General features: G+C 45.3%; 1 protein-coding gene across 2 annotated transcripts in view; it reads right to left on the bottom strand.

The window, feature by feature from the left end:
• Nucleotides 1-367: 367 nt before the first annotated feature.
• LOC106571242 (serine/threonine-protein kinase D3) overlaps nt 368-21014 on the bottom strand; it is a 76840-nt gene continuing 56193 nt past the window's right edge. Inside the window, exons 5-19 of one of the 2 annotated variants that reach the window (XM_014144035.3) lie at nt 20189-20346; nt 18293-18485; nt 17818-17895; nt 16827-17007; nt 15941-16064; nt 15734-15811; nt 14263-14539; nt 11539-11591; nt 9768-9840; nt 9202-9308; nt 5205-5366; nt 4625-4723; nt 4087-4354; nt 3332-3417; nt 368-3130 (exon numbers count right to left, since the gene is read on the bottom strand). In XM_014144035.3, the coding sequence (XP_013999510.1) occupies nt 2957-3130; nt 3332-3417; nt 4087-4354; nt 4625-4723; nt 5205-5366; nt 9202-9308; nt 9768-9840; nt 11539-11591; nt 14263-14539; nt 15734-15811; nt 15941-16064; nt 16827-17007; nt 17818-17895; nt 18293-18485; nt 20189-20346 (2111 nt within the window). In that variant the 3' untranslated portion in view covers nt 368-2956. The remainder of the gene's footprint in view (nt 3131-3331; nt 3418-4086; nt 4355-4624; nt 4724-5204; nt 5367-9201; nt 9309-9767; nt 9841-11538; nt 11592-14262; nt 14540-15733; nt 15812-15940; nt 16065-16826; nt 17008-17817; nt 17896-18292; nt 18486-20188; nt 20347-21014) is intronic. The other variant, XM_014144036.3, reaches the window with a different exon arrangement.

The raw sequence follows: 21014 nt of genomic DNA, 5'->3' as shown, positions 1-21014 counted from the left end.
CTTCTGACTCTGTTGGTTGTCTCCCAAATGGTACCCTATTCCCTATGTAGGGCCATGATAAAAAGTCGTGCACTACATAGGGAATAGGGTCCCATTAGGGACGCACATGTCCCATAGTTCCCTCAGTCCCTCGACCAATTAAATGATCAAGAATACTTGCTTGTTTTCAAAATGTCACTAAAATAGGATGCATTTGTGTGTTATGTTGTATGGCCTATCTTACACAGATAACCATTCGCTGTAGTTTCCATGAGTTCTCTTACATAAAGGTAGAATATGTTCCTTTGTCTGGAACACCGCTATAACCTGATAAATAAGACCAAGGGGACACGAGCTGCAAATGAAATAAGTAGTAAATTCTCTTCAGTACTGTCCGAGGCATTTATTTATTATTAGATATGTGAATATTGAAATATAGAAAACATTGACATCTGCCAATCCAGTGGCAACACAGACTAAATTAATCTCAGGTTTAAGTCATCACCCTTCTACGTGTGCTTTGTACTGAACATACAGTATGGCAAACATCATACCACAACATTGTTTCACAATCCAAAGGGGTGGGTTGAGACTGAAAATAGACTAATACCAAAATAGGGAGTGTGAAGACAACATATTGCAGTTTCAATTGAGCCATTTGGTGTTTTCATAAAACAACAATCATAATTTTTTTCCCTGCACACAAAATTTCAGTCATCTGATACTATAAATGAAATGAATGCATTCATTGTATTCTGTATTGTCATGAATATGTAACTGGGTTAGTATCCTGCATATGACTGCACTTGGTTCCAGTGGTGTCAAACGTTTTATTTTATTTAGAATGTCTTCGTATGTCATCAACCGCTATTAGCATGGACAAGCTGTACGGTCATCATTCAAACGGACGTGCCCATGACGTGCCCGCTGTTGGCTTGTTTGACATAGTACAGAGTACTCAGTCCACTGTTGGCTTGTTTGACAGAGTACTCAGTCCACTTATCCGCTGTTGGCTTGTTTGACATAGTACCGAGTACTCAGTCCACTTATCCGCTGTTGGCTTGTTTGACATAGTACAGAGTACTCAGTCCACTTATCCACTGTTGACTTGTTTGACATAGTACAGAGTACTCAGTCCACTTATCTGCTGTTGGCTTGTTTGACATAGTACAGAGTACTCAGTCCACTTATCCGCTGTTGGCTTGTTTGACATAGTACAGAGTACTCAGTCCACTTAGCCGCTGTTGGCTTGTTTGACATAGTACAGAGTACTCAGTCCACTTATCCGCTGTTGGCTTGTTTGACATTTTACAGAGTACTCAGTCCATTTATCCGTTGCTGTCTTTTTATCCAACCATGCTTTGTCACTGATCAGACTTTGACAGCATCCCAAATGGCACCCTATTCCCTATATAGTGCACGGGTTTTGACCACAGCTTTGGTCAGAAATAGTGCTCTATATAGGGAATAGGGTGCCATTTGGGATAAATCTTTTGTGAATCTGCCGGACTGCTTGACCTTGCAGCTCCCTCACCGGGGTACAGCAGCAGTTCTGGCATTGAGTGTGGATCCAGTCAATCATCCGTAAAAACACAATACCACACATGTAATGAAATGAGAAGGAAAATAAATAAGGCAGAGCTCCGAGAAGGTCACATCAGTTCTTGAACAATTTTTTTTTTCTCAACTATCTTTACTTCATTGAACAAAAAAACAAAAATTTGTAAGCTATGGCTGAGAGCATAGAATTAACATCTAAAATTCCCTAGGCTTGGTCCTATCAATGTTTTTGTGACACTTAGCACTCTACTCCATTCAATTGACATCCAGAATTCCATATAAAAATAAAGGTAGAATCATAAGAAATGTCATTATTTCTGTGGGAAGGTTTCTCAGGCTTTGGTTAGACCGGTATCATTTTCGCAGGATTCTTTTTCTCAGGGGGGGGGGGGGTTAAGACCGTGTGTAGCAGCTGCTGATTGGTTCACAACTTCATTCAAAGCATCCAATAATGGAGCCAGAGATTACAGGCATTAACAAATAGTGCAAAAACATTGAATAAGCTAAATATATTCAATATATATTCAAAACATTAGCATATTTTGTATGTTTTCGAGTTCAACAGCCTTACATGAAACCATTGGAAATAAATGTTTTCAAAAAATAGCACATGGTAAATTTACAATTCAATGTAGTCGTGAGATTTCAAATACACATGATAAACTAACAACATTAGAAAAATATGCTATAGAAGCTGAAATGTCTCTTGGATTTGGTCCAAACCATCTTCTATTGTAGCCATTTTTCTGGGTTGAATGGCAGTGCAAATGTTTATTACTGTTGCTGAGGGATTCCCCAACTAACCAACCACTTAGGGTTTGTCTTTCAGGCTCATGAGACAGACTGTATATCAGGGGTATTCAACTCTAACCCTACGAGGTCCGGAGCCTGCTGGTTCACTGTTCTACCTGATCATTAATTGCACCCACCTGGTGTCCCAGGTCTAAATCAGTCCCTGATTAGAGGGGAAGAATGAAAAAATGCAGTGGAAATGGCATCTAGGTCCAGAGTTGAATATGAAGGCTGTATATTATGGCTTGTAGAGAACACAGTCCGTGGAGAGAGAATCCACATACCTAAGGTCTCTGGAATGTGATGAAAACCAAACAACCTGAAGATACTCGATCGTCACGCCTTTCCTCACAACACCACGAATGTGTTCCCATGTCATGCTACTGTACCACCACACAGCTGCCTGTCCGCTGCAGCACCTCCTGCCTGTTCCATGTGGTAATGCACAATGACACCTTTATGCAAATACATATAGGGTACATGCATCTCTCCCTGTTTAATCTTACAGTCTCAGCCAACAGTAGCAGGTTCCAGGGACCCAAGCACCAGCCATGGGTCTCCGAGTCTCAGGATGCCCTGTGAACTCCTCCTGAAACGTGCAGCCTGCAGGCAGTCCTCCCAGCCACTAGGGGTCCTCCTCCATGTCGTCCAGGTTGGGCGCCATGATGAAGTGCTTGGGATAATGCAGGCTCTGCTCGTCAGCGTGCTCCTCCCAGCGGGCGTCGTCGCTCTCGTGGGTGATGTAGCGCTCCCCTCTGCGTGTCTCAAACTCCCGCAGGTCCAGCCACGTCTGATAGTCCTGGAGGAGGGAAGGGAAGTGTAGGGGGAGTGTATTGTCATTAATAAACTGCAAGGCGAAGTACAGGAGGACTTTCATAGATCCTTAGATGGAGTAAGTTCTATTTCCATAGCAGAGTGAACTGAACATCATAGACATGTGTTGCATTTAATGATGTGATGAACGTAGTGTGACAAAGTAGTCACTGTGCAGGTGCGTTACCTGAAGCCAGGGGTGACTGAGGGACTTGTCCACACTGTAACGCTTCCTCATCTTCACCTGGAGGAGGTTGTTGATCAGGTCTGTGGCTGTGGGTATGGATGGACCAACATGGTCAACATTGACATCAGAAACAAGTGATATCTACATTTCCATCCAGCACAATCTCCCTCTACTCTGGCCACTCCAGACTAGAATGAAATGAATGGCTACCTCTAGGTTGAGTCAATTAGGACTACAAAACTATTCTGCTGTTCTCAGTCTCAAAGGTCCAAAGACAGTTCCAAAGACAGTTCCAAAGACATTTTAAAGAGAGCAGTAGGCCTCTTTTTCCTGAGGTGGGAGATTGAAAGAGGACACACCCTGAGAGGTGAAGACCAACTGTTAAAACCCCAGCAAATGTTATCTTTATTTAACTTGGCAACTAATTCTGATTTACAATGAGGCCTACCCCGGCCAAACCCGGCCAAACCCGGCCAAACCCGGACAACACTGGGCCAATTGTGCGTCGCCCTATGGGACTCCCAATGACGGCCGGATGTGATACAGCTTGGATTCAAACCAGGGATTGTAGTGACACCTCTTGCACTGAGATGCAGTGCCTTATACCGCTGCACCAATCGGGAGATAGGTAGATGGATGGTCTACTGGTCGACCCACACAGGCAACATCCCAAATGGCACCCTATTCCCTACTATACATATGGGGGCCCTGATCAAAATATAGGGTGCCATTTGGGGTGCATGCACTTCTCTTACCCTCTCCAGAGATGTCCTTCCAGGGGTTGGAAGGGTACATGAAGGCAGCATTCTGGATCTGGTCGTTGATGTCCTCGTCCTCATTGAAGGGGAAGGTCCCACTGAGGCTGACGTAAACGATCACACCTACCGACCACATGTCCAGGGAACGGTTGTAACCTTTACTGCGTAGGACCTCGGGTGCCAGGTAGGCGGGTGTGCCGACCACAGAGCGCCTGAACGACTTCTCGCCAATGATGCGAGCGAAGCCAAAGTCACATAGCTTCACCTATAGGAACACACGTTGGAACCAAGGCCATCACTGAGCTGTCATTCCTTATAGGTAACTTCCATTTTCTATTATTTAGTTAGCAAAGTAATAAGTGATTGATAACAAATTCTCTTTTACAATAACAACCTGGTTAAATAAAGCAATAGCATAATGAGTCAGTACTTCAGTTAGCTTGTTGTGGTGGACCACAGATTTATGTAAATAGAACATAGTAACAGAATCAGTATTGCATTGCATCATGTTGTGGTGGACAGGTCATGCACTCACCTGAGGGAAGGGCTCCGCGGAGGCCAGCAGCACATTCTCAGGCTTCAGGTCACAGTGGACGATGTTCTTAAAATGGAGATGCCTCAGAGCCACTAGGATCTGTGGGTCAGGAAGCACATGGGGTGACTTACTTCTGGCTGAGCTATGGTACTTGTCATTACAGTGGCTGTACACTGGCTGGGCTGTAATTGTGTAATTACCTCTAAAAGGCACTCCTAAGGCAGTGGTTCCACCAACTGAATTTTGCTCTGCCTAGAGTAACCCTGAAGTACCCCTTCATGTGCATTTTAACAGTAGACCTATGGTCTCATTAGTCTTCTTAAGTACCCCCTGTTGATTGGCCAAGTACCCCCTGTTGATTGGCCAAGTACCCCCAGGCGTCCTAGTACCCCTGGTTGAGAACCAATGGCCTAGGGTAAGGATTTGGGTAACTGTTATAGATACAGTGTAATAATGATTAATTACAATAGTTATTACATTGTACTTACAGGAACAATTATAAAGTAATAAAAACACTGTATGCAAAGTGTTACCATGTTGGTCATTACGAGGTAGATCACAGATAGTACTGAGTAGTGACCTGTGTGACCAGGAACTTGGTGAGACGCTCGGGGAGCTTGCTCTTCTCACTGGACAGGATCATCTCCAGCATGTCTCCATGGAGCTTCTCCATGACAACAAAGACCCTCTCGGGGGTCTCGAACATGCACTCCAGGTTGACGATGCCAGGATGGTGAAGGTTCTGACAGGCAGGGAGACAGGGATTCAATTAAATATGTTTAAAAGATCATTTATCCCTGATGTGCAATTAGAGGGAGAAGACCTGGGAGACAAATACACTATGGGCTGGGTGACAGATGACCTCAACTGACAGATGACCTCAATGATGAGCAAAGTGATGCATGCACACAGTTATTTATTTATTTATTTATTTATTTATATATATATATATATATATATATATATATATATATATATACTGCTCAAAAAAATAAAGGGAACACTTAAACAACACAATGTAACTCCAAGTCAATCACACTTCTGTGAAATCAAACTGTCCACTTAGGAAGCAACACTGATTGACAATAAATTTCACATGCTGTTGTGCAAATGGAATAGACAACAGGTGGAAATTATAGGCAATTAGCAAGACACCCCCAATAAAGGAGTGGTTCTGTAGGTGGGGACCACAGACCACTTCTCAGTTCCTATGCTTCCTGGCTGATGTTTTGGTCACTTTTGAATGCTGGCGGTGCTTTCACTCTAGTGGTAGCATCAGACGGAGTCTACAACCCACACAAGTGGCTCAGGTAGTGCAGCTCATCCAGGATGGCACATCAATGCGAGCTGTGGCAAGAAGGTTTGCTGTGTCTGTCAGCGTAGTGTCTAGAGCATGGAGGCGCTACCAGGAGACAGGCCAGTACATCAGGAGACGTGGAGGAGGTCATAGGAGGGCAACAACCCAGCAGCAGGACCGCTACCTCCGCCTTTGTGCAAGGAGGAGCACTGCCAGAGCCCTGCAAAATGACCTCCAGCAGGCCACAAATGTGCATGTGTCTGCTCAAACGGTCAGAAACAGACTCCATGAGGGTGGTATGAGGGCCCGACGTCCACAGGTGGGGGTTGTGCTTACAGCCCAACACCGTGCAGGACGTTTGGCATTTGCCAGAGAACACCAAGATTGGCAAATTCGCCACTGGCGCCCTGTGCTCTTCACAGATGAAAGCAGGTTCACACTGAGCACTTGAAAGACGTGACAGAGTATGGAGACGCCGTGGAGAACGTTCTGCTGCCTGCAACATCCTCCAGCATGACCGGTTTGGCGGTGGGTCAGTCATGGTGTGGGTTGGCATTTCTTTGGGGGCCGCACAGCCCTCTATGTGCTCGCCAGAGGTAGCCTGACTGCCATTAGGTACCAAGATGAGATCCTCAGACCCCTTGTGAGACCATATGCTGGTGCGGTTGGCCCTGGGTTCCTCCTAATGCAAGACAATGCTAGACCTCATGTGGCTGGAGTGTGTCAGCAGTTCCTGCAAGAGGAAGTCATTGATGCTATTGACTGGCCCGCCCGTTCCCCAGACCTGAATCCAATTGAGCACATCTGGGACATCATGTCTCGCTCCATCCACCAACGCCACGTTGCACCACAGACTGTCCAGGAGTTGGCAGATGCTTTAGTCCAGGTCTGGGAGGAGATCCCTCAGAAGACCATCCGCCACCTCATCAGGAGCATGCCCAGGCGTTGTAGGGAGGTCATACAGGCACGTGGAGGCCACACACACTACTGAGCCTCATTTTGACTTGTTTTAAGGACATTACATCAAAGTTGGATCAGCCTGTAGTGTGGTTTTCCACTTTAATTTTGAGTGTGACTCCAAATCCAGACCTCCATGGGTTGATAAATTGGATTTCCATTGATTATTTTTGTGTGATTTTGTTGTCAGCACATTCAACTATGTAAAGAAAAAAGTATTTAATAAGATTATTTCTTTCATTCAGATCTAGGATGTGTTGTTTAAGTGTTCCCTTTATTTTTTTGAGCAATATATATATATATATATACACACACACACACACACTGAGTGCAGAAAACATTAGGAACACCTGCTCTTTCCATGACATAGACTGACCAAGTGAATCCAGGTGAAAACTATGATCCCTTATTGATGTCACCACTTCAATCATTGTAGATGAAGGGGAGGAGACCGGTTAAAGAATGATCTTTAAGCCTTGAGACAATTGAGACATGGATTGTGTACGTGTGCCATTCAGAGGGTGAATGGGCAAGACAAAAGATTTCAGTGCCTTTGAACGGGGTATGGTAGTAGGTGTTAAGGAGCACCGGTTTGTGTCAAGAACTGCAACGCTGCTAGGTTTTTCATGTGTATCAAGAATGGTCCACCAACCAAAGGACATCCAGCCAACTTGACACAACTGTGGAAAGTATTAGAGTCAGCATGGACCAGCATCCCTGTGGAACACTTTCGACACTGTGTAGAGTCTATTCCCCGACAAATTGAGGCTGTTCTGAGGGCAAAAAGGGGAGTGCAACTCAATATTAAGAAGGTGTCCTTAATGTTTGATAGAGCTCTAGGGTTCCTCTGTGGAGATGAGAGAAGCTTCCAGAAGGACAACCATCTCTGCAGAACTCCACCAATCAGGCCTTAATGGTAGAGTGGCCAGACGGAAACCACTCCTCAGTAAAAGGCACATGACAGCCCGCTTGGAGTTTGCCAAAAGGCACCTATAGACTCTCAGACCATGAGAAACAAGATTCTCTGGTCTGATGAAACCCAGATTGAACTCTTTGGCCTGAATGCCAAGTGTCACGTCTGGAGGAAACCTGGCACCATCCATACGGTGAAGCACGGTGGTGGCAGCATCATGCTGTGGGGATGGGAGACTAGGGTTAGGGTTACACCAGTCTCAACGTCAACAGTGAAGAGGCGACTACGGGATGCTGGCCTTCTAGGCAGAGTTGCAAAGAAAAAGCCATATCTCAGACTGGCCAATAAAAATAAAATATTAAGATGGGCAAAAAAACACAGACACTGGACAGGGGAACTCTGCCTAGAAGGCCAGCATCCCGGAGTCGCCACTTCACTGTTGAAGTTGAGACTGGTGTTTTGTGGGTACTATTTAATGAAGCTTCCAGTTGAGGACTTGTGAGGCGTCTGTTTCTCAAACTAGACACTCTAATGTACTTGTCCTCTTGCTTAGTTGTGCACCGGGGCCTCCCACTCCTCTTTTTATTCTGGTTGGAGCCAATTTGCGCTGTTCTGTGAAGGGAGTAGTACACAGCGTTGTACAAGATCTTCAGTTTCTTGGCAATTTCTCGCTTGGAATTGCCTTCATTTCTCAGAACAAGAATAGTCTGACGAGTTTCAGAAGAAAGTTCTTTGTTTCTGGCCATTTTGAGCCTGTAATCGAACCCACAAATGCTGACGCTCCAGACACTCAACTAGTCTAAAGAAGGCCAGTTTTTTTGCTTCTTTAATCAGCACAACAGTTTTCAGCTGTGCTAACATAATTGCAAAAGGGTTTTCTAATGATCAATTAGCCTTTTAAAATGATAAACTTGGATTAGCTAGCACAATATGCCATTGGAACACAGGAGTGATGGTTGCTGATAATGGGCCTCTGTACACCTATGTAGATATTCCATAAAAAATCTGCAGTTTCCAGTTTCCAATAGTCATTCACAACATTAACAATGTCTACACTGTATTTCTGATCAATTTGATGTTATTTTAATGGACAAAAAAAATAATTTTCTTTCAGAAACAAGGACACGGACACGTACACAGGGTTTGTTTTCATCAACTAACACCCCACTCCACATAGTGGATATGATGTGTATGTACCAGGGTCCACAGGCTCACTCTGAAATCTGAAAAAGTCAAACATTTCTTCACAAGAGTCTTTCACAAATCTAGCATGAGACCACAAAACCGAATCTCTATGTTTCACTACTGTTGTGAAGTGAAACAATAGTGAAACGTAGCTACTTTAGATTCCCAGGCTATCAGGGTCTAGACTGGCTGTAAAATAGCCAGGCTTCTCTGTCTTTTATCTACCTGGAGAATGGCCACCTCGTTCCTCAGCTGGCTCTCCTGCTTGGTAGGGAACCTCATCTTGTCGATGATTTTGATGGCCACGTCTCTCCCAGTCTTTCTGTGTTTACCTACACATGAGAATGAACAAGATAAATCACAGGCTACTCGCTGCAGACTGTAGCAAATGAACTGTCTGTATTTCTACCTTTGTCTCGAACTATAGAACAAACAGAGAAAGGAATTCTACTAATAAAAGTTGATTTGCATAACATAGAAAGAAAAATAAGTAGTCTTCCCCTCCCAGTGATTGAAACTATAAAGAGAGGAAACGTGGATGGATGGATGGATGTACATGAAGCCAAACGGAAGGGAACACTTCCTCTACCTCGCTCTCCAACCAAGGTGCATGAAATGAGGAGCAAACTGAACTCTTGGGAGGACAGTGGAAGTTGATAAAAGTGCTTTGTTATTGGTGAAAGTAAAACCAAACCATTTCGGCCCTTTAGCCTTCATCAGGGCTGAATTTCATCTCCACTTCACCATGTACATGAAGCCAACAGAAATACTGTAGAGTCAGTCTGACTTACCTCCATACACAATCCCAAACTGGCCTGACCCAAGGACCTCATCAGCAAAGATCTGGTAGACTGAACTGATATCCTGAAAAAGAGAAAAGACATACAGTGTCCTCGGAAAGTATTCAGTCTTATTCTAAAATTGATTCAATTGTCGTCGTCCCCCCCTCATCAATCTGCACACAATACCCCGTAATGACAAAGCAAAAACAAGTTTTTAGATTTTTTATATTTTTTTCAATCACATTTACATAAGTATTCAGACCCTTTACTGAGTACTTTGCGGAAGCACCTTTGTCAGCGATTAGAGCCTCGAGTCTTCTTCGGTATGGTGCTACAAGCTTGGCACACATGTATTTGGGGAGTTTCTCCCATTCTTCTCTGCAGATCCTCTCAAGCTCTGTAAGGTTGGAAGGGGAGCATCGCTGCACAGCTATTTTCAGGTCTCTCCAGAGATGTTCGATCAGGTTCAAGTCCGCGCTCTGGCTGGACCACTCAAGGACATTGAGAGACTTGTCCCGAAGCCACTCCTGCGTTGTCCTGTTGGAAGGTGAACCTTCGCCCCAGTCTGAGGTCCTGAGCGCTCTGGAGCAGGTTTTCATCAAGGATCTCTCTGTACTTTGCTCTGTTCATCTTTCATTCAATCCTGACTAGTCTCCCAGTACCTGCCGCTGAGAAACCTCCCCACAGCATGATGCTGCCACCACCATGCTTCACCGTAGGGATGATGCCAGGTTTCCTCCAGACGTGACACTTGGCATTCAGGCCAAAGAGTTCAATCTTGGTTTCATCAGACTAGAGAATCTTGTTTCTCATGGTCTGAGAATCCTTTAGGTGCCTTTTGGCCAGTTCCAAGCAGGCTGTCGTGTGCCTTTTACTGAGGAGTGGCTTCCGTCTGGCCACTCTACCATAAAGGCCTGATTGGTGGAGTGATGCAGAGATGGTTGTCCTTCTGGAAGGTTATCCCATCTCCACAGAGGAACTCTGGAGCTCTGTCAGAGTGACCATTGTGTCCTTGGTCACCTCCCTGACCAAGGCACTTCTCCCCCGATTGCTCAGTTGGTCCTTGCGGCCAGCTCTAGGAAGAGTCTTGGTGGTTCCAAACTTCTTCCATTTAAGAATGATGGGGGCCACTGTGTTCTTGAGGACCTTCAATGCTGCAAACATTTTTTGATACCTTTCCCCAGATCTGTGCCTCGACACAATCCTGTCTCGGAGCTCTACGGACAATACCTTCGACCTCATGGCTTGGTTTTTGCTCTGACATGCACTGTCAACTGTGGGACCTTATTTAGACAGGTGTGTGCCTTTCCAAATCATATCCAATCAATTGAATTTACCACAGGTGGACGCCAATCAAGTTGTAGAAACATCTCAAGGATGAATAATGGAAACAGGATGCACCTGGGCACAATTTCAAGTCTCATAGCAAAGGGTCTGAATACTTATGTAAATAAGGTATTTCTGTTTTAAATGTTTTATAAAATTGCTAACATTTCTAAAAACCTGTTTTCGCTTTGTCATTATGCGGTATTGTATGTAGATTGATGAGGAAAAACATGTATTTAATCCATTTTAGAATAAGGCTGTCAGGTAACAAAATGTGGAAAAAGTCAAGGTATTTGAATACTTTCCGAATGCACTTTATTTCACTAAACGGACATCCATCTAACATTTTGCAGATATCTAATATTTTTTATATCCCTAAATTCCTTAGTTATCAGGAAAGCTTGTGGAGCTGTAGCTATACACAGCTAATATGCTGTATTGGATAGACACTTACCACATTCTCTGTGATCTGTGAGTTAGACACTGATATGCTGATAGAAATGTCCTCTGAAGAGACAAGAAACAGATTATGCGAGGCTTCGAAAATAGTAAATGATCAAGCATTATTTGAAGCAGGACACACCAAGGACACATGGTAATGTTCTTAGTTAAGTATATTTTGATATATATTTTAATAACAACTAAATCCTAACTGGCCTGAGTGGCAGTCTGTTTGTGCTTTAATGCCAACTCGTTGTCATGCTATGGCTTGACAGCAATGGAGTTGGCAAGAGCACACAGATCTGGGACCAGGCTAGAGCCACTGTTCAGTAGTAGAAACCCGCAAGGCGAAAGCCCAGCCTGTACGTTCAGTACGTTTCCATTGGGGTTTCCATTGATTCTGAACCCAGGCCCAGCCATGGTGGTTAAGGTCATATCCAGTGTTCTATACCAGCACTCTGTCCCAGTAGTTGGCCACCAAATGCAAATCAGCTGGGTCAACCAAAGGCTGGGTTTATGTAACACAATCCATAGAGAAATATACACTGCTCAAAAAAATAAAGGGAACACTTAAACAACACAATGCAACTCCAAGTCAATCACACTTCTGTGAAATCAAACTGTCCACTTAGGAAGCAACACTGATTGACAATACATTTCACATGCTGTTGTGCAAATGGAATAGACAACAGGTGGAAATTATAGGCAATTAGCAAGACACCCCCAATAAAGGAGTGGTTCTGCAGGTGGGGACCACAGACCACTTCTCAGTTCCTATGCTTCCTGGCTGATGTTTTGGTCACTTTTAAATGCTGGCGGTGCTTTCACTCTAGTGGTAGCATGAGACGGAGTCTAAAACCCACACAAGTGGCTCAGGTAGTGCAGCTCATCCAGGATGGCACATCAATGCGAGCTGTGGCAAGAAGGTTTGCTGTGTCTGTCAGCGCAGTGTCCAGAGCATGGAGGCGCTACCAGGAGACAGGCCAGTACACCAGGAGATGTGGAGGAGGCCGTAGGAGGGCAACAACCCAGCAGCAGGACCGCTACCTCAGCCATCGTGCAAGGAGGAGCAGGAGAAGCACTGCCAGAGCCCTGCAAAATGACCTCCAGCAGGCCACAAATGTGCATGTGTCTGCTCAAACGATCAGAAACAGACTCCATGAGGGTGGTATGAGGGCCCGACATCCACAGGTGGGGGTTGTGCTTACAGCCCAACACCGTGCAGGACGTTTGGCATTTGCCAGACAACACCAAGATTGGCAAATTCGCCACTGGCGCCCTGTGCTCTTCACAGATGAAAGCAGGTTCACACTGAGCACATGTGACAGACGTGACAGAGTCTGGAGACGCCGTGGAGAACGTTCTGCTGCCTGCAACATCCTCCAGCATGACCGGTTTGGCGGTGGGTCAGTCATGGTGTGGGGTGGCATTTCTTTGGGGGGCCGCACAGCCCTCCATGTGCTCGCCAGAGGTAGCCTGACTGCCATTAGGTACCCAGATGAGATCCTCAGACCCCTTGTGAGACCATATGCTGGTGCGGTTGGCCCTGGGTTCCTCCTAATGCAAGACAATGCTAGACCTCATGTGGCTGGAGTGTGTCAGCAGTTCCTGCAAGAGGAAGGCATTGATGCTATGGACTGGCCCGCCCGTTCCCCAGACCTGAATCCAATTGAGCACATCTGGAACATCATGTCTCGCTCCATCTACCAACGCCACGTTGCACCACAGACTGTCCAGGAGTTGGCAGATGCTTTAGTCCAGGTCTAGGAGGAGATCCCTCAGGAGACCATCCGCCACCTCATCAGGAGCATGCCCAGGCGCTGTAGGGAGGTCATACAGGCACGTGGAGGCCACACACACTACTGAGCCTCATTTTGACTTGTTTTAAGGACATTACATCAAAGTTGGATCAGCCTGTAGTGTGGTTTTCCACTTTAATTTTGAGTGTGACTCCAAATCCAGACCTCCATGGGTTGATAAATTGGATTTTCATTGATTATTTTTGTGTGATTTTGTTGTCAGCACATTCAACTATGTAAAGAAAAATGTATTTAATAAGATTATTTATTTCATTCAGATCTAGGATGTGTTGTTTAAGTGTTCCCTTTATTTTTTTTTAGCAGTATATAATACTGCCTGTATTGTATGCACAGGCCAGTGGAACAAAGTCTGTATCCCAAATGGCTATGTAGTTCACTACTTTTGACAATAATCATTACATAAGGAATAGGTGCCATTTGGGATGCAAACAATCTCGATGCAAACTGAACCCAAAGACCTCGACCAATACGGCCTTCTTCTTTTTAATTGGTCTTGCAGTAAATAAGCAACTAGTTTGAGCATGTGAGACGCGTTCTTTGTGTGACAGTAGTTAACCATCAAATAACCAAACATCGCTCACTGGCGTTATACTCCTTTGTGTGACTACAGATTGTTTGAGTTTAATGATGTTATATCACTCTCCATTAATTAAATGACGGGAGGAATTTTTCTATCACTAATCACAGCCAGAGAGAAATCAAAAAAAGCTTGAAAATCCCCTAAAATCTCTTAAATCGTCTTAAAATGCCACCATTTAATTTTCCAGTAATACACTTTGAGCAGGCAGCGGGAGGTCACAGCTGCGCGCACACACACGGCCATAAAAACATACAAATTGTGTGACATTACATTTTCCTGATCTCCTCAGCAGATCCTCAATCACATTAGCAGCAGGCCAGGGTACTATTCTACTCACTGTGATCCTTGCCCTGTCCGGGGCCAGTGCCGACACTGGGTTGCGGAGTGACGGGCATCAGGGCCTGCCGGATGGCCTTCTCCCAGCCCTGGGCCACCTCCAGCCCCACACCCGTGGCAGCCAGGGTAGGGTTATGGAAGTGACCACTGTTATTCTCCCCCACGTAGTAGACCATAGTGGCGGTGATGATCTCGAAGCAGTGAGGGTTGCTGCCCTGGGCCAGGCTGTGGAAGTCCTGCGCCTGCTCCACCTGCAGGATCTCTGACAGGGGGATCTCCTGAGGACGGAGTCAAAGGAGCAGGGTCAAAGGTCACCAAAGTTCACAATGGATTGTCAGCCAATCAAACGACCCGTGAGGCTGAGGTACTCCAATCAGCTGCTAAAAAGTACACCTATAGCGTCCTAACGTCTAACTGTCCCAGGAATAACTACACTCTCAGCTCTACCAGGTCCCCTCTCTCCTCTTCTCAGCTATGGTCTTTACTCTCTTCTCCTCACTCTCTGGCAGCCTTTGAGGAATGAAGTGTGTGGGGCTTTTCAAGTCCATTTTAACATTCCGCTGCTGTAGCCGAGCGAACCAACACACCCACAAGGAGAGAGAGAGAAAGAGAAAAAGAGAGAGAGAGAGAGAGAGAGAGAGAGAGAGAATTGCTGGCCAGCCAATCGTCTCTCAGTCAGCCCAGTCTGCTGCACCCATCCGGGCCTCTGTCGCCAGTATAAGATTAACTGCTTGTGGTTTGCCGAGCGTGCCACATGACAGGGTGCTCCGCCGGGTCAGGGGGGAAGCAAAGCGCTCCCCTGATTAAAAGGCAGGACGTGCCTCCCCGTTCTGGGCACGAGGCATGCTGGCAGCCTGCCAGGCAGGCAGGGAGGGAGGAACGGCCAGAGACACCACAGGGAAGCCCCCCAGTCCAGTCCTGGCACTGACGGTCGGTCTGCCACAGGAGGAGCATGCTCAGAGATTCAGCCACAGGGCTCTCTCTCTCTCTCTCTCTACTCTGTCTCTCTCTCTACTCTGTCTCTCTCTCTCTCTACTCTGTCTCTCTCTGTCTCTCTCTCTCTCTCTCTCTCTCTACTCTGTCTCTCTCTCTCTCTCTCTCTCTGTCTCTCTCTCTCCTCTCTCTCTCTCTCTCTCTCTCTCTCTCTCTCTCTCTCTGTCTCTCTCTCAGGCAAAAAGAACATGAAAGGAGGAGAGAATAGAGAGGGAAAAGACAGCCTTGCCTGTCTGTCTGTGGGAGGATGAGGGCAACACCTTACTTTCTTCAAATAACACCACAAGCGTTACTAAAATGTTCACTACATAAATAGAAAGCAATAACTGGAATGACAGGACCTTTTCTAGCTTGTCTCCAAGCTTCACACTACACTTTAGACCTGTCACTTTTGACCTGTCAATGTCTTTTTGTTGTCTGTGTAACTTCTATAATTGGACAGAGACGTCTAATAAGAGATGTGATGACCGGTCTTGTACCTTGTAATACTTGGTTCCTGTTTCGTTCTGCAGCAGGGTCAGACACTTGCTGTCCAGCCTCCAGTAATGCCTCTTCCTCTGAAAACAAAAACAGATCACAGCAGTGAATTATCATCAAAACCTCAAATAGCATCTCTGAAAAATACTATTGACTCTCTCTCGCTCGCTCTCTCTCTTTTTTTTTTGATGATCCAAGAGGTTTCTTACCAGGTTGTCTCGGCTGGTGTAGTGGACCATCCATCCCTCCCGAACCATGGTTGTGCTCTTCCGCTTGGTTTGTTTTATGGACTGAACCACCCGCATTAGGGGGATGAAACTGCTTGTCATGGGGCTACACAAAATGACAAGAGCACGTATGAACAAATGTATGCTTACCCACTGGGCACAGACATCAGTTTTGATTTACATTTGGTTGAGACATGTCACCATGTCATTGGATTTAGGTTAAAAGTTTGTTAAAAAAAACAGGAAATGTCCTTAAGTTGATGACTTTTTGCAACTCCAGTTGTCCACATTGATTCACTTTTTTGAAGGGGTTGAAATGACGTGGAAACAACGTTGGTTCTACCCATTTTTGCCCGGTGGGTAATGCCAATTGCCAAATCATTGGCATACATTTATAAAGCTTATGTGATGTAACAACAAACTCACAAACTAATTTCATATACGAAACGCAACAGAACACAAGGAACTCCACAATTGAACGCATCTGCACACATTATACCTATTCATTTCATTAAACATCATATTCATTCCAGTCCAGTGATAGCCTGTGGTGGCTGAGTTGGGAGAGATGAGACTCTCACGGGACATGACATAAATGTAGCCAAAGACCAACTCTAGTGCCAGAAGAATGTTACAGCTTTATGTCCCACCCGGGGAGAAGAGGACTAAGGGCTCTATTCAATCTGTATCGCAGAAGTTCAGCTTTACAGCGCGATTGAAATTTAAAGGCAATGTTCCTGCGTTAGCAGAGAATGCATTCATGGTAAATGCTGCATATGTCGGCTCAACCGGAAATTACCTTTAAGTTTCTATTGCACAATCTGTAACACTTCAGTGATACAGATTGAATATGGCCCTAAGTAAGTACCTGATAGCCTTCACTGTGTCCTCGTCCTTGTCCCCATCCAGACAGGGCCCTTCAATGTAGAACTTATCGTCTGGGGTGGAGGGCTCCTCCGAGTCTTCCATGCTCTGGCTGCCCTCACTGTTCACATCACTGTTGTCCACCTCCATGGTGGTCTCAGAGTCGGGGCCAGGACTGGCCGGTTCTGAGGCAGGAGACACAGTAGGATATTGATTCATGAATGGATTGATTGATTTGAAACAATTAAGTACAACAAATCCCAGAGGATGACACATTAAATACACTTATTTCCACTGTGGTCCTCATGTGGTAAAGGTATGTACTGCTTACTAGCCTGGGTCCCTACTGTATGAACTGTACATGTGGTAAAGGTATGTACTGCTTACTAGCCTGGGTCCCTACTGTATGAACTGTACATGTGGTAAAGGTATGTACTGCTTACTAGCCTGGTATCCTACTGTATGAACTGTACATGTGGTAAAGGTATGTACTGCTTACTAGCCTGGTATCCTACTGTATGAACTGTACATGTGGTAAAGGTATGTACTGCTTACTAGCCTGGTATCCTACTGTATGAACTGTACATGTGGTAAAGGTATGTACTGCTTACTAGCCTGGTATGCTACTGTATGAACTGTACATGTGGTAAAGGTATGTACTGCTTACTAGCCTGGTATCCTACTGTATGAACTGTACATGTGGTAAAGGTATGTACTGCTTACTAGCCTGGTATCCTACTGTATAAACTGTACATGTGGTAAAGGTATGTACTGCTTACTAGCCTGGTATCCTACTGTATGAACTGTACATGTGAAGAGTTGGCTACAGTACATAGCATATGGGACCTGGCTAACTACTTACTACATGGGGGAGGCATTCTTCCACATATCCATCAATACATTCAATACACTGGGGGCAGAAATGCTTTTGACTAAATAGTGGGGACAAGTTATGGAGGCAATTTTAGGTAGCTATATACTTGAGACAAACTTACCTCCATTAAAGGAAACCTCACCAAGGCAGTCTCTTGGTATCTTGGCTGCACATCTCTTATGGCAGTTAAATTTACAATCTGAAAACATGAACATTCAACATCACGTTCACTCAACCGACTGTACGAAGATGCCATATGGACATATCTATGCACATCTAGTCACATTAAGATCTTACATCTACTGTTAATCATTTGAATTAGATCATATATTTTATTGAACCTTTAACTAGTTGAGTCAGTTAAGATCAAATTCTTATTTACAATGACGGCCAAACCCTCCTGTAACCCAGACAATGCTGGGCCAATTGTGTGCCGCCCTATGGGACTCCCAATCACAGCCGGTTGTGATACAGCCCGGGATCGAACCCGGGTCTGTAGTGACACCTCTAGCACTGCGATGCAGTGCCTTAGACCGCTGTGCCACTCAGGATCCCTCTATCTACACAACATCATTCCAGTGTTTAGAGTGCCTCACCTTTGCACTGCATGCCCTGGCGGAACAGGCCTTTCAGCAGGCGTTTACAGAACTGGCAGATGGTTGGTCTGGTATAGGTGTGCACTGAGAAGGTGTGAGGCACCTTGACCCTTCCCAGCACCATCTTCTCCATCCAGATAGGCCTGCCGCTCAACAGGCTGTTACCCTTCCCTGCCCCCTGGAGAGGGCGCTGCTGAGGGAATGAGAGAGAGAGAGAGAGAGAGAGAGAGAGAGAGAGAGAGAGAGAGAGAGAGAGAGAGAGAGAGAGAGAGAGAGAGAGAGAGAGAGAGAGAGAGAGAGGAGAGAGAGAGAGAGAGAGAGAGAGAGAGAGAGAGAGAGAGAGAGAGAGAGAGAGACAGAGAAAGAAGAGAAGAGGAGAGGAGAGACAGACCGAGAGAGAGAAGAGAGAGGGTAGGGGATAGGGGGAGGTAGCACAACGGGGAAAGGGAAGGAAAAGATAACAGATAGCACAAGAGAAAGAGAAAATTTGTTAAAAAATAGGAAAATCATTCCAGACATTACTATACTGTGTATTTTATGTTGTATCATCTCTACAGACTGTAATGTTCTGAATAACATCTCACACAGATTTTATTGTAAAGTATTTTCAGTCACCACTTCTTTAGAAAGGTACTGGACACACAGGCAGGAGAGAAGTAGCCGGTGTAAAACAAAAAGGAAGAGATTTCATTGGGCGACGATGAACAGAGCTTATGAAAAGGCTTTGTTTCATCAGCCTTGACTGGGAGGCAGCAGAGCAGAGTCAGCCATGCTCTATCACCTTTACCGTATCTTATTGGTAATAATTGTTTAATCACAAGTTCATACATAGCTAGGTACACAGTGTTGGGGAGTAGTGAACTAAATGTATTTTGACTAGTAATTTAATTAGATTTTGCAGTAGCTTGGTGGTAGTTGAACTAAATTCAGATCTTGGTAGTGTTTTCAGTACTTCATTACTTTTTGACATGTGGTGGTGTAGCTAACTACTGGAACTACACTCTACTTTTAGCTTCCCCAACCCTGTAGGCACATTTGTTAAAAAGCTATTTCACATCTTGGTGGTCATTTTAAACATCACATCAACTTAACTGACCAGAACGAAAAGTGCACATTACATAAATATTTTGAGACTCGAATTGCGTGGGAAGGAAAATAATCAAGAGTATTTGTTTTTAGCATTATATTATTCAATATATAACGTTATATATTGAATGAGTAAGAAGTGGATTAAGTTAATAATATTACAAATAATCCTTTGTTTGTTTAGACGGTACAATACTGCATGAGGAGGGATTGAAATGACTTTATGAAAGTGATTACTATGAAGAGCCTTGTTTCTTCAGTAAAATGGTTCCTGGGTTTTGGTATGTATACACAGCGTTTTGACATAAACACTCTCTTTAGGCTCCCAACCACTAATTGGCCAGCCTGACTGAGTGCCTGTCTGCATACGGAATGTATGTGTGCGTGTGTGCGTGTGTGTATGTGTGTGTTCGTTCACGTGTGTGTGTTTGCGTGCATGGGTGTGTGCGTGTGTGTGTGTGTGTGTGTGTGTGTGTGTGTGTGTGTGTGTGTGTGTGTGTGTGTGTGTGTGTGTGTGTTTGCGTGCATGTGTGTGTGCGTGTGTGTGTGTGTGTGTGTGTGTTTGCGTGCATGTGTGTGTGCGTGTGTGTGTGTGTGTGTGTGTGTGTGTGTGTTGAAGAAATGGAAGCTGTACACAGTAGTACAACAAGCAGTCATGTAAAGTGGAGCAGCATTAACAACAGCACAGAGAGCTTTGTCTGAAATGGCACCCTACTCACTACATAGTGCACTGCTTTTGACCAGTGCCCTATGGGCACTAAATAGGGAACAGAGTCCTATTTGGGACAAGGACAGAGAGTGTCCCCCTACCTCTTCCTGGGAAACAGGGACATGTTCGATGGGGGCTGGGCGGGGGACGGACAGCACGGCTCCAGGCAGGGACACGTTGGACAGCCGTCTCTTTCTCACCCCGCTGCAGTTGTTAGGGATCTTAAAGGCGCAGCGCTTGTGGTAGTTCAGTCCACATCCTATAGAGGAGGCACAGTACTTAGAAACCATACATGCATGTCTCCCTCTCTCTCTCTCTCTCTCTCTCTCTCTCTCTCTTTCTCTCCCTCCCCCTCTCTCGCTCTCTCCCTCTCTCTTCCTCCCTCTCTCTCTCTCTCTCTCTCTCTCACTCGCTCCCCCTCTCTCGCTCCCCCTCTCTCGCTCTCTCTCTCTCCCTCTCCCTCACTCTCTCCCTCTCTCTCACTCTCTCCCTCTCTCTCTCTCTCTCCCTCCCCCTCTCTCTCTCTCTCCCTCTCCCTCACTCTCTCCCTCTCTCTCACTCTCCCTCTCCCTCTCGCGCGTGCTCTCTCTCTCTCTCTCTCTCTCTGTCTGTCTGTCTCTCTCTCTCTCTGTCTGTCTCTCTCTCTCTCTCTGAGTTATAGTGTTAGTGTAGGTCATGTGAATGACCTGTAGCCAGGTGAATGTTCAGTGCTGTTTTAGTCTTCTATCAGGTTACATATGATGAAAACTTCAACTGTCTCCTCTGACAATCATCCCGCTCCACAAAGCACTATGAGAGCTCATCCACTGCTTGGCATCACTACAATGAGAAGCACTCAAAGGCTGTTCTGATCAGGACTTGAAAGCAGGGAGCTACACCGTCAATCAAGATATTCTTCTATACAGTTCCCCAGGCTTTGATTCGGGC

This window comes from Salmo salar, chromosome 15 (assembly GCF_965601325.2).
Source record: "Salmo salar chromosome 15, fSalSal1, whole genome shotgun sequence".
Lineage (NCBI taxonomy): Eukaryota > Metazoa > Chordata > Actinopteri > Salmoniformes > Salmonidae > Salmo > Salmo salar.
Note: the sequence above shows the minus strand (reverse complement) of the source record. Positions and strands in the feature narration are given on the sequence as shown.